The following is a 15,379-nucleotide window of genomic DNA, read 5'->3' on the forward strand; positions in this document are numbered from 1 at the left end:
TAAGAAATGTACAGGAGATTAGGCACTTATTCTTGGACAAGGTACATGGTGCATGTTTCCATAAAAATTCTGGCTGTCATCAACCTAGAAATGGTGTCATTCTGAATATACCCAGAACTCAAAACTAAATGGCCTCATACCCAATTGGACTGAAAGAAGCTGTTTGACTGAATAGTAATAACAGAGGCATTTAGTGCAGTCTCAAAATCTGTGAGATGCGCTGAAAAATATAGTTGAAGACTATACACTAGAGAGGAGGACTATGATAACATTGATTTGGGATCTCTGAACTTTCTTACATTTATTATTGCATCTATTAAACTGTCTTATGCTACAGTAATCTAGTCCATTCTTAAATGCCAGTTGACTGGATAAGCATATTGATGAATGTACTTAATAAGAAGAGGGAAAAAATAAACCTTTAAATGTTAGGACAAAAGTCCTCAAAAACAGCAAGAAAAGTAACTAAGAGACTCGGTCTCTGCTAACTTGAGATGGTGAGAAATCAGGAGGAAAAAAACCTGGTGGAGCAATCTAGAAAGGTATTATGGGGGTACCTGACCAGGTACCAGAGTTAAGGGTTAACCAACATGATAATTTAGTATTGGGACAGCTAAGTTCTTGTACCACTGAGGCCATTCTTAAAAACTGATACGCTTTTGGAACATAGGAGCCTTTTTTTGAATGTTACTAGTTGAGAAGGAACTCTTAAATAAATGGACAAATATGATATGTTCATGGATAAAAAGATTTAATATTGTAAAAAATACCAGCTCTTCACAAAGTGATTGCTGGATTGTTGCACTTCAGTACATTTAATGAATATCTCTAAAGTGTATTAGTGTTTGTATTATGGAATTTGTAAGTTGTTTCAAAATATACATGAGAAAGCTACATTATTAGCAAGTAAAGCCAAGACATTACTGAAGAAGAAAAACAAAGTTGAGAGACTTGTCTCACCAAATAACAGCATTTTTTTTAAACTATAATGATTCAGATGATTGTCATATTGGCTAGTGGAACTAATAGTGCAGAACAAACCTTTTGTCATACGGGTTTTGATCATTAGAGAAAAGAGGGAGTAGTCATTAAATAGTGCTAGAACAATACTTATACAGCTATACAATGTATTGGTTTCCATTGATGCTGTAACATATTACTACAAATTTAGTGGATTAAAACCACATAAATTTACTATCTAGCCCGCTGGAGGTCAGAAGCCCAAAATGGGTTTCACTATGCGATAATCAGATATCTTCAGGACTTCATTTCTTGTGGGGACTCCAAGGGATAATCCATTTCCTTACCTTTGACAACTTTTAGAGGCACCCTATATATTCTGGCTCTAGCTCATAGTTCATTCCTCAGTCTTCAAATCCTGCAGCATAGGATCTTTAAATCTTTCTGTAATTCTGATATCCTTTCTATTTCCCTCTTCCACTTTAAAGGATCCCTGAAATTATCTTGGTTCACTTGGATAATCCAGGATTCTCAATTTTAAAGTCAGCAGATTATAAAATTTAATTAATTTGCAATATTCATTTCTCTTTCCATGTAATATAATATATGCAGAGATTCTGAGATTAGAATGTGGACATCTTCGGTGGACCATTATTCTGTTCACTACACACAAAAAAATTAAATGAATCTGAACCCCTACTTTACAACACAAAAGTCAATTCATAATGGATTAAAAACTTAACTATGTAAGGCAATAGTACAGTACTTTCAGAAGATAGTGTTGAAGAATAGTTTTATGACCTAGAGATAGGGGAAGGATTTCTCAAACCAAATATAAACCTGAAAATCTTAAAAGATTGAAAATTCAATCACATTATTGTTTTTTTAAAGATTTTATTTATTTGAGAGAGAGCGCACAAAGTAAGGAAGGAGGAAAGGCAATGGGAGAGGGATAAGTGGACTCCTCTCCTCAGTTCCTCAGACTCCCCTCTCCCGGGCTCAATTCCAGGACCCTGGAATTATGACCTGAGCTGAAAGCAGATGCCTAACTGATGAGCCTCCCAGGCACCTCTCAATCACATTAATATTAAGATCTTCTGTTTTCAGAAGATGCCTTAGAATAAGTGACCAGTATAGAAACTAATTGCAAGTCCTAGAACTGGAAGAAGATTAATAGCCAAAATACACAAGAAATTTCTACAAATTTGTGGAAAAATTAACCTCTGTTAAAGAAAAATAGTGAAAAGACTGGACAGGTAGGTTCACAAAGTGACACTCAATGCACATAGGATCAGGTGCTCAATCTTAATTAGTCATCAGGATAATGTAAAATGAAACCACAATAGATATAAGTGGTTAAAAGCTTGCCTAAAATCATACAGCCTGAAAAACTCGGATTAGGACTAAATTCATGGTCCTTAAGTATTTACACTATCCCGTGCTTCTTTTTAATTTACATTTTTTGGAGTATTTTTAATATTTGCATTGCACAGATCTTTTTATTAGCATTGTAAATCAAGGTTAACTTGATTGGAATCTCTATCCAGTAAGGGTACTAACGTCAACCACATTAACAAAATGAAATGTAAAATTCATATGATTGTCTCAATAGATGCAGAAAAAACATTTGACAAAATTAAACATCGATTTTTGATAAAAACTTTCAACAAAGTAGATATAGAGGAAATGGACCTCAATGTAATAAAGGCCATATATGACAAGCTCACATCTAATATTCATACTCAATAGTGAAAAGCATAAAGCTTTTCTTCTAAGAGCAGGAATAAGACAAGAATGCCTGCTCTCACACTTTTATTCAATATAGTATTAGAATTCCTAGCCAGAGAAGTAAGGCAAGAAAAAATAAATAAAAGGCACCTAAATTTGAAAGGAAGAAGTAAGTAAAACTCACTATTTACAGATGACATGATTTTATAGAGAAACCCTAAAGACTCCACCAAAAAACTGTTAGAACTAATAAATGAATTCAGGAAAGTTGCAGAATATAAAATCAATGTACAAAAGATCGTTAAGGTTTTATACACTAATGACAAACTGTCAGAGAAAATAAGAAAATGATCCCATTTGCAGCTGCATCAAGATGTATAACTAAGAATAAATTTAACCACGAAGGTAAAAGACCTGTACACTGAAGACTGTAAAATAATGATGAAAGAAATTGAAGAATATACAAATAAATGGGAAGATATTCCATACCCATAGATTGGAACAGTTAATACTGTAAAAATGACATACTACCAAAAGCAATCTCTATAAAAATTCCAGTGGAAATTTTCACAGAAATAAAAAATAATCCTAAAATTTGTATGAAATGGTAGTTAAAGCCATCTTGAGAAAGAAGAAGAAAGCTGGAGGCATCATGCTCCCTGATTTCAACTGTATTATGAAGCTATAACAATCAAAATAAAGCTATAATAAAACAGCATGATGTTGTTGGCTTAAAAACAGGCACGTAAAAACAATTGACCTGAATAAAGAGCCCATGAATAGACCTATGCATATATGGCCAATTAATTTATGACAAAGGCAACAGGAATATATAACAAGGAAGAGATGGTCTCTTTAATAAACCTGGACAGCTACATGCAAAAGAATGAAACTAGACTACTATCTTAAACCATACACAAAAATTAACTCAAAAATGGAATAAAGTCTTAAATGTAAACCTGAAACCACAAAACTCTTAGAAGAAGATACAGGCAATTAAACTCCTTGACATTGATTTTGGCAGTGAATTTTTGGATCTGATTCCAAAAGCAAAATAAGTGAGACTATATGAAACTAAAAAGCTTCTGCACAGCAAAAGAAATGATCAACATGGGACACCTGGATGGCTCAGTGGTTGAGCGTCTGCTTTTGCCTCAGGGCATGATCCTGAGGTCCTGGGATTGATCGAGTGCTGCATTGGGCTCCCCATGGGGAGGCTGCTTCTCCCTCTGTCTATGTCTCTGTGTCTCTCTCTGTGTCTCTCCTGAATAAATAAATAAATCTCTAAAAAAAAAAAAAAAAAGAAAGAAAGAAAGAAAGAAGAAAGAAAGAAAGAAAGAAAGAAAGAAAGAAAGAAAGAAAGAAAGAAAAAGAAATCAACAAAATGAAAGGGCAACCTACTGAATGTTTGCAAATCGTATGTCCAGTAAGGGGTTAATATCCAAAATATGTAAAAACTCCTACAGCTCAACAGCAAAAATACAAACAATCCAATTAAAACATGGGGTAGAAGACCTCAGTGGACATTTTTCCAATATTCAAAGAAGACGTACAGATGGCCAACAGGCATATGAAAGGATGTGGAACATCACTAGTCATTAGGGAAATGCAAATCAAAGCCACTGTGAGATATCACCTCGCACCTGTTACAGTGAGTGCTACCAAAAAGACAGGAGTTAGTAAGTGTTGATGAGGATGTGGGAAAGCGGGAACTCTGTGCACTGTTGGTGGAAATGTAAGTTGGTGCAACCACTGTGGAAAACGGTATGGAGATTCCTCAGAAAATTAAAAATAGAACTACCATATGATCCAACAATTTTATCTCTGGGCGTTTATCTGAAGAAAATGAAATCATTAATTTGAAAAGACACCTGCAACCTTGTATTCATTGTGGCATGATTTACAATAGCCAATACATGGAAACAACCTAAGTGACCACTGATAGATGAATGAAAGAAACACAGATACAATAGAATACTACTCAGCCATATCAAAGAACATGTATGGACCTTGAGGGCATCATTATAGTAAATGAAGTAAGTCACATAGAGAAAACAAATATCATGATTTTACTTATATGTGGAATATTAAAAAAGCAAAACAACACAAAGCAAAATGAAAAACCAAGTTTGCAGATACACAGAACACATTGGTGGTTGCCAGAGAAGAGGAGGGTAGGGAGTGGCCAAAATGAGTAAAGAGGGTCAAAAGATACAAGCTTTCAGTTATAAAATAAGTAAATCATGGGGATATAATATACAGCATGATGACGTTTGTCAATACTATACTGAATATTTGAAAGTTGTTAAGAGAGTACATCTTAAAAGTTATCATCACCAGAAAAAAAAAATGTTTTTGTGACTACATATGGTGCATTTTAACTAGACTTGATCATTTCACAGTGTATACAAAAATCAAGTCGTTGTGTTGTATACCTGAAAGTAATATAATGTTATATGTCAATTATACCTCAACTTTTTTGGGAAAAAAAGGATTAATACTTAAGATGGAAAATAAGATTATCTACTTATTTCTTTCTCATTTTTATTATTTTCTTGTTAACTAAAATAATGTACAAGTGATACACACTTTTAGAATATCTGAAACATTATTTTAAAATTTAAGTGTAATTGTTTATAGCCTAAAATTAGAAGTAAACTTTTTCATGGACTTAATTGTAGCATTTTACTCTATTAATTTTAGTTATGATTGAACATTTAACATTTATATTCGAACTCAGTAATTTATAGAAAATTTTTCCTTTTATAATTAGTACTTATCTGGAAAGTTTCCAAGGAGAATAAAATGTCAAAGAAAATTTTATGATATAAAAATGTATTCAAACACTTAGGGAACAGGGGAAACAGATACACTTTACTCACAGTTATTCTCTCTCATAATGAGTATGGTATACAGCAGTACAATAAATAATTTTTGATATCTATAATTATGTATTACCTAGTTTTTTATTGTGATTTTGCCATAATGAAATAGAAAAGTTATAAACCAGATCACAAAAACTGGCTCAAAAAATGAAAACTAATTACTTAATCCATAATATGTGGCCATCGAAGTTAGGAAGCCTGTGTCTTTTAAATTTAAGAGTAGTTGGAAGATTTTTGGAGTTCCCTTAACCAGTCACTATTTTCAGCGAAATTTTATGTTGTGGATCTCAAGTCTTTCAATATGTATTAGCATAAAAAAAGCATAAAAGAATTAATTTTATAAGTATTTTGTAGTGATGGAGAAACTGGATTTTGTCACTTTCTGTCCTGCATATGTTTGTTTTCATTTATTTGGTGTACATCTACTTCACATTTTCCTAAAATTTACTGCACTAATCTTAACTCTTTGGAGAATGCTACATGTAAATCATGTTCTTGGAATTGTATTTTCAGAAAAGCATGTGGGTGGTGTTGGATTCACTTGAGTAGAATTTTAATTAGATCTACTGCATTCACTTTTATTAAAAGAAAGAATACCAATTCCTTTTTTAGCATGCTGACCATGCTTTATTCTGACAGAGGGCCCCCTTTTAATTTGTTCTTGAAGTTCCATCATTTATCTTTTAGAAATAGTCATGTCACTTTTCTAACTTCAAAATGTTTGATAATTCCTCTTTATACTCAAAAGATAAAATATCCTTATACCATTCAAGGCCATTTCTGATCTGTCATTAAGATCCTTTGCAACCTAATCAATTACCCTGTTTTTCACCCTCTGCACCTCAGGTAGCTTGCACACTGTCTTGGCACACTGGATTATTTATTGTTTCCCGTGCGATTAATTTTATATCTGGTATGCTTCCTTGGAGCTCCTCCTTCTACGTGGAATATCCTCTCCGTTTCTGCCACCCTTTCCTTCCACAGCTTCTGGCAATTAAAATCTAGGCACTTTTTAAAATCCAGTTTAGAAAACATCTCTGTGATCTTTTTCTTTTCTCCTTCTCACCCTCTTCTCTACTCTTGTCTCATAGGACTTAATCTTTGTGATTTACTGCTCTAATCAAACCTGATAGTACAATTAGTTGTTTGTGTCTTCTCCTCTCCCACCTAGTAGAGTTCCTCGATGGCCAGTGTTCAGTGTTATTTAATGAAACGATGTACCATAGTGCTTAAGAGCATAGTTTCTGAAAATCCTTTTGGGACCCCGTATTCCCCTTCAACTATCTTTTTATCTGTTCTGTTTTTTACTAGAAAACTCCTTGAAAATGCTGCCAATTTCTTTCCCTTTTTCTCTTGAATTCCATTACTCCATCAAACCACCCTTTCAGGGGCACTAATGACCCATGTTTCTAAATCCCATGGTATATTCTCAACTATCTTACTTGGCCTGCCTTCAGTATTTCACACAATTTGCCTCTCAAGTGAAAGTCCTTTTTCTCTCATATTGTAAGCAAAGTCTTTCACAAAATACTTTTTTCCCGTTCTCGTCTCTTTTGGCTTATTTTGCTGATTCTGTTTCTTTCAAAACTAATTGTTGGAGTGCTTTTTAAAAAAAAATCTATACTTACTACCTGGGTGATCTCATGACTTTAAATACCATCTGTATGCTGATAGATCCCAAACTGTAGCCCAGTTAGTAACAATCTTATTCTTCCTGTTGCTTGGGCTAGAAATCTTGGAGACAACATTGACGTCTCTCTTTCTCACACTGCCTAGATACAGTCCAACGATTTTGTAGTCTCTACCATCAGAACATATCTCAAATTCTATCACTTCTCACCATCCTCAGGGTTATTACCCTGGTCTAAACCTCTCCTCTAGATTATTGTAATAACTGTCTAATTGGTCTTACTGCTTCTATTTTCACCACCTATAGTAGATAAGATGTATATATCTATTATGTCTGTTATGCAGAAGATACATATGTGTAGGATCTGAGAATTATGTAAAAACTTAGATATAATTTCTGTTTCCTGGAACCTATTCCTATTCAAACAACTATTATTTCAAAGCAGTGATGAAATAAATGGGTGGAAGAAGGATATAGGCTATAGAAATTCATAATTAGAAAGGAATGTTGCTAGTCATGGTGCCAAAAAATATATAATTTGAGCTTGTTCATATAGGATGGCTCTAGTTTGAGCTAGAGAGTGGAGAACTTTATAATCCATTTGGAAGTGATTGAATGAGCAAAGGCACCAAGAAGTAAATGTGGAGAATAGTCTGAAACAATGAATAGAGGAAACTGAATTCTGGATTATAGTGGGAAAGTAGTGCTTAACCATTAAGTGAGCACTTAATTGTTTTTGATAACTTGAAATTGGTGAAGTTTTTTTCCTCTTTTTATATTTTACCTCAGTTGCAATCAAAATTGTATGATGTGATAGTCTAGCATTTCATTATTTAAATTCAAAACCACCTCATGATATTTTGTTTAAACTGTGCTGAAAATCTGCAGGGCATAAATGAGATCAAGTCAGACCCAACTCAGCATATGGTGCTTTAATGGCTGGCACTGAAGGAGTTCTCTTTGCATAGCTGTTGAATTATCGCCACCATTAGCAGGTGTTGCAGTGAAATATGCACTGTAATGTTGCCAGTAAAATTAAATGTGATTTGCAGCATAATGGAAACTTTACAAAGACCTATAGATCCCTTTAAAAAAATTTTTTAATATTGTTAATTTACAAGTTCTTTCTCATAGTATTATCTTCATAATATTGTTTTCTACTGCTGTATGTTGAAGGAATACTCAGAAGCAGATCTTAAACACTTCAAATGTATAACTTAAAGTGTTTACAAAAATATTACTACATTTTTGTCAAATCTGAAGCGTGTGCCATATACACAGAAGGTATTTAAAAGTATTTCATGATTGAATTTAATGCCATCTATAATTTAAATCGGAAAAATTAAAAAGTGATTCGCTTTTTTTTGCAGTGATCGGCACGTTGGTAAAATTTATTCCAAATCCTCTTCCTTTCTGGACTATGTCCGAAAGTCTCTTAAGAAGCTTGGATTAGATGAGTCCAAGGTCAGTGTATATTTGTTATTTTTATGGAAGAAAAACAAATTCTATGGTGTAATGAATTGAGATGATACAAAATAATTTACCTTCTATTTTTCAAATGTGAAAACATGTAATATATAGTAGAAAAATATCTAATTCTATTGAGACCATACCTCCATTATCTTTATTCCAAGTTCACCTTTCCTGTCAATGTGAGTGGTTTGCTAGCATACATCTCTAGAGAGTTTCCTCTTTTAAGTTTATTCAGGTATCATGTACCAGTTCTGAAATCAAAACAGTTAAAAAGCAAGATAATAGAACAAATGGGGATTATAAGTAAAGCAAGAGCAGTGAGACAATAAACTCCATTTAAAGACTGTATAACTTAAGTTATACAGTCAAATTAAAAACTTAAATTCAAAAAGTTCTAACACTGAGAAAAAAATTATCAATTCAGAGATACTAGAATATTAAATTGAACTTGGATCACTCTGGTATTTGGGTGTTTTTTTGTTTGTTGTTTTGGAGGTGGCGTTTTTTTTGTTTTGTTTTGTTTTGTTTTTGTTTTTGGGGAAGGGGAGGCAGGAGGAGAGGGATAGAGAGAATCTTAACAGGCTCCATGCCCAGAGTAGACCCCCACATGACGCTCCATCTCATAACACTGGGATTATGACCTGAACCAAAATCAAGAGTCAGACACTTATCTGACAGAGCCACCCAGGTGCCCCACTCTGGTATTTTGAATTGATTATAAATTGAAATAAAGAATAAAATAGTTGGTTTTAGAGGAATGAAATGGATTTCTTGAAAAAGTAACACAGGTATAATTATTGTATCAAAGCTAGAGGGTATTATTTATGGTACCAGTTGTTCATTTATTCCCCAGGTGCTTTATTATTTAAAGCTATTAGACTGTTATTAATCAGGTTTATTCTGTATAAAATGGCTATTCAAAAGTATTTCTAACTCTCATGATTTGAGATTAAATGAAGTAATGTACATAAAATACCTAGCACTTTTTTACATAGTAAGTAGAAAGAAAATAATATTAGTTCCTGTAGTTTTCATATATAGTTTTTATTGTTTATTATAGATATTATATATTATGATATTATATTAATGTTATGGCTAATAATATTATATTTTATGTGTGGTTTTTATTATTCTGATTTTTATATATGTGCTATCAGTAATAACATGACTGATATGACTCTTGTCAGTATTTTTATTTAGTCACCAAATGAAGATCCTTCTAGTCTTCATAAATGAATGAGAATAGACAACTTTTATCCTAGTTATTTTATTTCTAGGTTTTTAAAAAAACATTTTAACTAAATCAGACTGGCTTTCCTTGCAATCAGTCTCATTTAGTGGATATCTTTATTCCATATCTCAATTTCATGTCTTGCAGTAATGTCAAGAATGTCTGGCATTATTTTACAGATAAAGAGCTAGGTATTTACTTAAACTAAAAATATATTATCCTTTGCCAAAATCTAAACAGCAGAAACCCAGAAAAACAATGTTACTTACCCTTCCTGTTAGCTTTCTCTTCCCAGGTTTGTTTTTAATAGTAACCGTAGTAAATGTCCTTTATTATGTTATTATATTATTGATAGGAATTTTTTTTTTTTTTTTGAGAGAGAGAGAGAGAGAGCACAAGCATCTGCTACTGAGGAGAAGGCCAGATAGAGAGAGGAGAGAGAGAATTTGGAGCAGAGTCCACACTGAATGTGGAACCTGATGCAGGGCTTGATCTCATGACCCTGAGATTATGACCCAAGCCAAAATCAAGAGTCAGGTGCTTAACCAACTGAACCACCCAGCCACCCCAATAGGAATATTAATAATAGCTAATAGTTACTAAGCACTTGCTGTGTGGTAGTTATTATGCTAAGAATATCACATCTTCTCATTTACTTTTCATAAAAACTCTTATGGTAAATACTATCCTTATTCCAGTGTAATGATCTAGGAAGAGAGGTGTTGAAAAAGACAAGTCATTTTCCCAGGGTCAGAGAGAGCTACCAAGTAGAAGTGGAACATGAGCACAGATTCAGCTAACATCAAAACCTCAACTGTTAACCATCATTATACTGAGAAGTGAAATGAAATAGAAAAGAAAAACAGACTAATGTAGATATGTATCACCATGTAAAATCAGTCTTAAATTATTCCTTGTACTAGTTAATACAGGCAATAATAGTGTCCTACTGATTTTCTCATAATAATATTTAAGCTCATTAAGAACAAGTATGTCAGACAAAATGAATAAAAAGACAAAAAGGAACAGAAACCCAAACTGGAAGACTTTTGGGGTGAAACGTACAGAACAACATAACATAAATATTTAAAAGGATGTACTGATGAAAGGAAGGAAATAGATGTGTACCTGTTTTGGGAGTAGGGGGTTTATTTTAATTTTAAACAAGAGGAATTGAAGAATTTTTTTCTGCCAGATCGGAGTGGTTAGAGCATAAACCAATGTTATGTTTTCAATCCAATACAAATTCCTATTATTTTTCTCCCACATCATGAAATATCACTGCTCAAATTAAAGTTTTAACAAGCTCAATAAAAGGAGATTTGTGTATGGTTTCACTTAATTTCATTTTATTTTATTTTTTAAAGATTTTATTTATTTATGAGAGACACAGAGAGAGGCAGCGACATAGGCAGAGGGGGGAAGCAGGCTCCCTGTGGGAACTCTGATGTGGGACTCGATCCCAGGACCCTGGGATCAATCACTGAGCCACCTAGGCACCCCTGTATGGTTTCATTTTAAAAATGGAATTAATTTTCACATGAGATTCTAGGCACTGAAAAGTATCAAAACCATCTAAGTTTAAAATGTTAAATATACCACAATACTTAAAAGATCTTTGACTAAATTTGTGATCATTTATTGTTAAGCTTATATAATTGGAAGTGTGGTTAATGTGTTGATGGGTTTCTAATCTTTTAAAGCACATCTTCATATTCAAAACTATGTTAAGTAAAGTGTCTAGAAAATCTCTTAATGTGCTCTGGATGTATTTTTAGTTACAAGGAATCATGTTAAATATATGGGAGTAAACAGAAAAATATTCCCAAATTATCATTCCAAAAGGGGACCAGAGCTCCATGTACTAGATATATAAGTGGCTTATACACAGCTTAAAAGCTTAGTCCATAATTCCTATTGTCAGTTGTAAAAGACAGCATTGGACATTTTCTCTTAGAGCAGGATTTGGCAGCACTGTTGACATTTGGGTAAGTCTTTGTTGTCGGGGGCTGCCCTGTTCATTGAAGGATGTTTAGCAACATCCCTGATCTCTATCCTCTAAATGTCAGCAGTAACACCCTAGTAGTATAAAAAAATTATTAATTAAAAAAGAAGTCTCCAGACATTGCCAAAAATTCCCTGTGGTGCAGTGTCCCCACTCTCCACCCCCAGTGAGGTCACTGTCTTCAAACATTTGTCATCTTAGTGATTCAATTTGCAATCATCTAACATTTCCATTATAAACTCCATATATTTTTTTAAATGCCACTTTATATATTACACCAAGAAACATGGAGAAAGAAAGTGGGGAAGAAGCAATGATTCCATTCTTCTGTTTTGAAGACTTTTTATCAAAACAATCCCCTCCTTAATCTTTCGTGTTTGCGTAGCTCTAACTACTTATAGACAATATTGTTTCAGTCCAATATAAAGTATGTCTATTTAAGCAGTGTTTAGATTCTGAAACAATAAATTGTGGCAGTACATCAACCACCTTGTATCAGGAGCTATCATGTTTATAATGAATGAATTTCTTAGAATGAAACATTTCAGTAAAATTCTTGTAATGTTCAGCTACTTTTTTGTAAAACGTTTAATAGCACCTGAAAAATGTCTAAAATATTAACATCCTAATGATTAGCTTTACCTAAATGTTAAAAAAAAAAAAAAAAAGATTAGGTATTTTCAAACTATATCTTCTGTCCCAAACTTTGATATCTCACCAATTTCAGAAAACCTCAAAATTGTCTTTAAGTTTTCAGGATTTCTTCATGGTCCATAGCATTTTGCCTTCTTTTGTCAGTTGATAATTACTTTTCTGCTTTTCTGTCTCTTTCTCCTAGCTTATAATGCATGCACACAAATGCACAATTGCAAACATGCTCATATCCTTCAGATTTTAAAAGCATCAGACCTGGTCTTATTTGCTAGACAAAGAATGAGCTGGAGTATTTGTTTTTAAGAAGAGGGAAAGAAAAGCTTATTTTCTAGAACTTGTGTATTATACACATAGAATGAATACTCAAATAATTGAAGTTAATTTCAGATATTAAGTAAAATAAGACCATAAAACTGGTGATTTGTTGGGGATTCTGTAGTGTTGAATAGAGTTGAAAACTACTAAGCTAAAAACCTTAATGGAAGTAAGGGATAATATATTTATTTTTTAATGGATCAGTTATTTAGTAAAGTTCTTTGTAAGAAATTTAGAACATCATTTTGTGAGGCTAAACTCCATTTTGTGAGAGAAAACCGAGTGGAGATCACCCTGAAGCTGAGGAACAGCTTTGATTTTTGGCAGAATTGGCGAGTCTACAGCTTTCTGATCAACCTTGCACTGCTGTGTGGTCTCATGTTTCTCCTTCTCATTGCCTTCCTCATGTCTGGGTTTACACAGCTTCTTCTTGAAGTAAGCATCAGTGAGATCTTTTGGGATTTTCATCCTGCTGATCTCAATTTTGGTGGAGGTGGCAGTGACAAATTTCTGTGTGTTCTACACAGAGGAACTCAGTTAAGACCAGAGATCTCGTCACAAGTAGCAAGCCACTGCTCATTTGCTACAGGAAAACCACCCTCTTGCGTCTGTGTTGCCCAGTGAGGATGATCAAAATGGTCCCAGGAATGATGCTAGCTCACAATTTTCTCAATGCTTCCTGATAGGTTTTTTGCTATGGCTCATTAGTTTTCACAGCACATCTTCAGTTGGATAATACCTAGGCGTTTTGCAAAGTTTAACCACTCCGGTACTACCATTCTTATTACCACCAGCTGGTTTTGTGACAGTACCAAGAGCCTTCTCCTTCTTTTTCTTCTCAACCCAGGAGTTAGTTTTGAATACTTCCTCTTGTTTATGGCCTTCTGGGAATCAGGAATATCTGCCAGTTCCTCTAGCTACGACAGGATTTCAGCTGTAATGGGACTTTGCCTTTAGTGCTTTAGCCTTGAGGTTACCATTCTTATTTCTTAATCTTGCCACTAGGATCAGCCTTCTTGGTTTCAGGTTTCTTCTTAGTTTTTTTACCCACCATCTTGCAAAATAGGAAAGAGCAGTAAAGGATAATTTAGAAAAATACTCTTAGATGTTTCCAAAAGGGAACAGTGAAAGGAAAACTTTTGAGAGCAAAACCATTTGGTTATTCATCAACAAACACCTATTTTGAAAAATCTCCCATGTGTCAAGAACAGTATAAACTCTGGGGCTACAGAGATAATTAAGAGATAACCCATTTAAATAGAAAACAAGTAATTATACCATGAATCTACAATAATAGACACATATATAAAGTAGGATGAAAGCATAGAGAAAGGAGTGACTCACTCTGCCTGTGAAGATTTCACAAAGGATATGTGAAGGATATATAGGGGTTCACTAAGCAGACAAGGTGACAAGGTAGGGTGTACAACATAGCAATTCAGCTTCTTTATATGTTATGCTGTGCTCCCCACAAGTATAGCTACCGTCTGTGACTGTACAACACTATCATGATACCACAGAGTACATCCCTCATGTTGTGCCTTTTATTCCACTGACTTCATGCCATAACTGGAAGCTTATATCTCCCACTTCCCTTTACGCATTTTGCCCATCTCTTATCCCCTTCCCCTCTGGAAACCTTCAGTTTGTTCTCTGTATTTTATAGGTCTGATTCTGCTTTTTGTTTATTCATCTTTTTTTAGATTCCACATATGAGTAAAATCACCATGGTATTTTTCTTAGTCTAACTTATTTCATTTAGTATAATACCCTCAGGATCTATCTATGTTGTCATAAATCTTTATATCAAATCACATAATTAAAGAACTATATTGTCCTATTTACAACCCTTTGCCTACAGTAGTTCACCCCTCTAGTGATGTATTATCAGAATTATGATTAAATTGTTTGCTGTGGTATGGTTTAAGAAGGAAGATACATGGTCATTTGATTTCAAGAAATAATGACTTACTCAGGTTTTCTAAATAATTCATGAGAGGCTATTCCAGGAATACATATACTTATAAGAAAAACTGAGATCTCTTGACTTCACAAAAACCAAGAAAGAGATGTACGGCCTAGTCTCCTCAGAATGTATTTTGTTAATCAGAGCTCTGAACTCACAGCTATCTCACTCTTCATTCTAGATAATATTTCTCTCCAGATTTTTGCTTATTGATAAATTGTTTATTCATGACTCAGCTCCCCACCTGCAACAAACATTGTACATCACTTCCCTTCACTGAACAGCACCTCTGACCCAGAAAAAGAGGACCTAATTAATTCATTTGATTTCTTTCACAGCTGTTTGGATAGAATTTTTATAAACAAACACCCTAAATCCAATAAGTGAGAGAGAAAAGGGGAAACTGTAACTGCAGGAAGATTTTTACATAAGTGGCAACCCAAGACTGTTTCCCTAAATAGGGATTGGGCAGAAACACACTAAAATGGGGCTTAGGTTTTAGAGGCATTCAGAATGTTAATGTATTTGGTAT

General features: G+C 33.8%; 1 protein-coding gene and 1 pseudogene across 13 annotated transcripts in view; one reads left to right on the forward strand and one right to left on the reverse strand.

Moving 5' to 3' along the window:
* The window catches only part of METTL25 (methyltransferase like 25), a 130,555-nt gene that overhangs the window by 83,799 nt on the left and 31,377 nt on the right, over positions 1–15,379 (forward strand). For all 13 annotated transcript variants that reach the window (XR_007402216.1, XR_003133380.3, XR_007402215.1 and 10 more), the window contains one exon: positions 8,574–8,667. Coding sequence is in view for 1 of the 13 variants with exons in the window: in XM_025439428.3 (XP_025295213.3) it covers positions 8,574–8,667 (94 nt within the window). In the remaining 12 variants the exon portion in view is untranslated. The remainder of the gene's footprint in view (positions 1–8,573; positions 8,668–15,379) is intronic.
* LOC112654808 (60S ribosomal protein L6-like) lies at positions 13,114–13,935 on the reverse strand (annotated as a pseudogene).

This window comes from Canis lupus, chromosome 15 (genome assembly GCF_003254725.2).
Source record: "Canis lupus dingo isolate Sandy chromosome 15, ASM325472v2, whole genome shotgun sequence".
In the NCBI taxonomy this organism is placed as follows: Eukaryota; Metazoa; Chordata; class Mammalia; order Carnivora; family Canidae; genus Canis; species Canis lupus.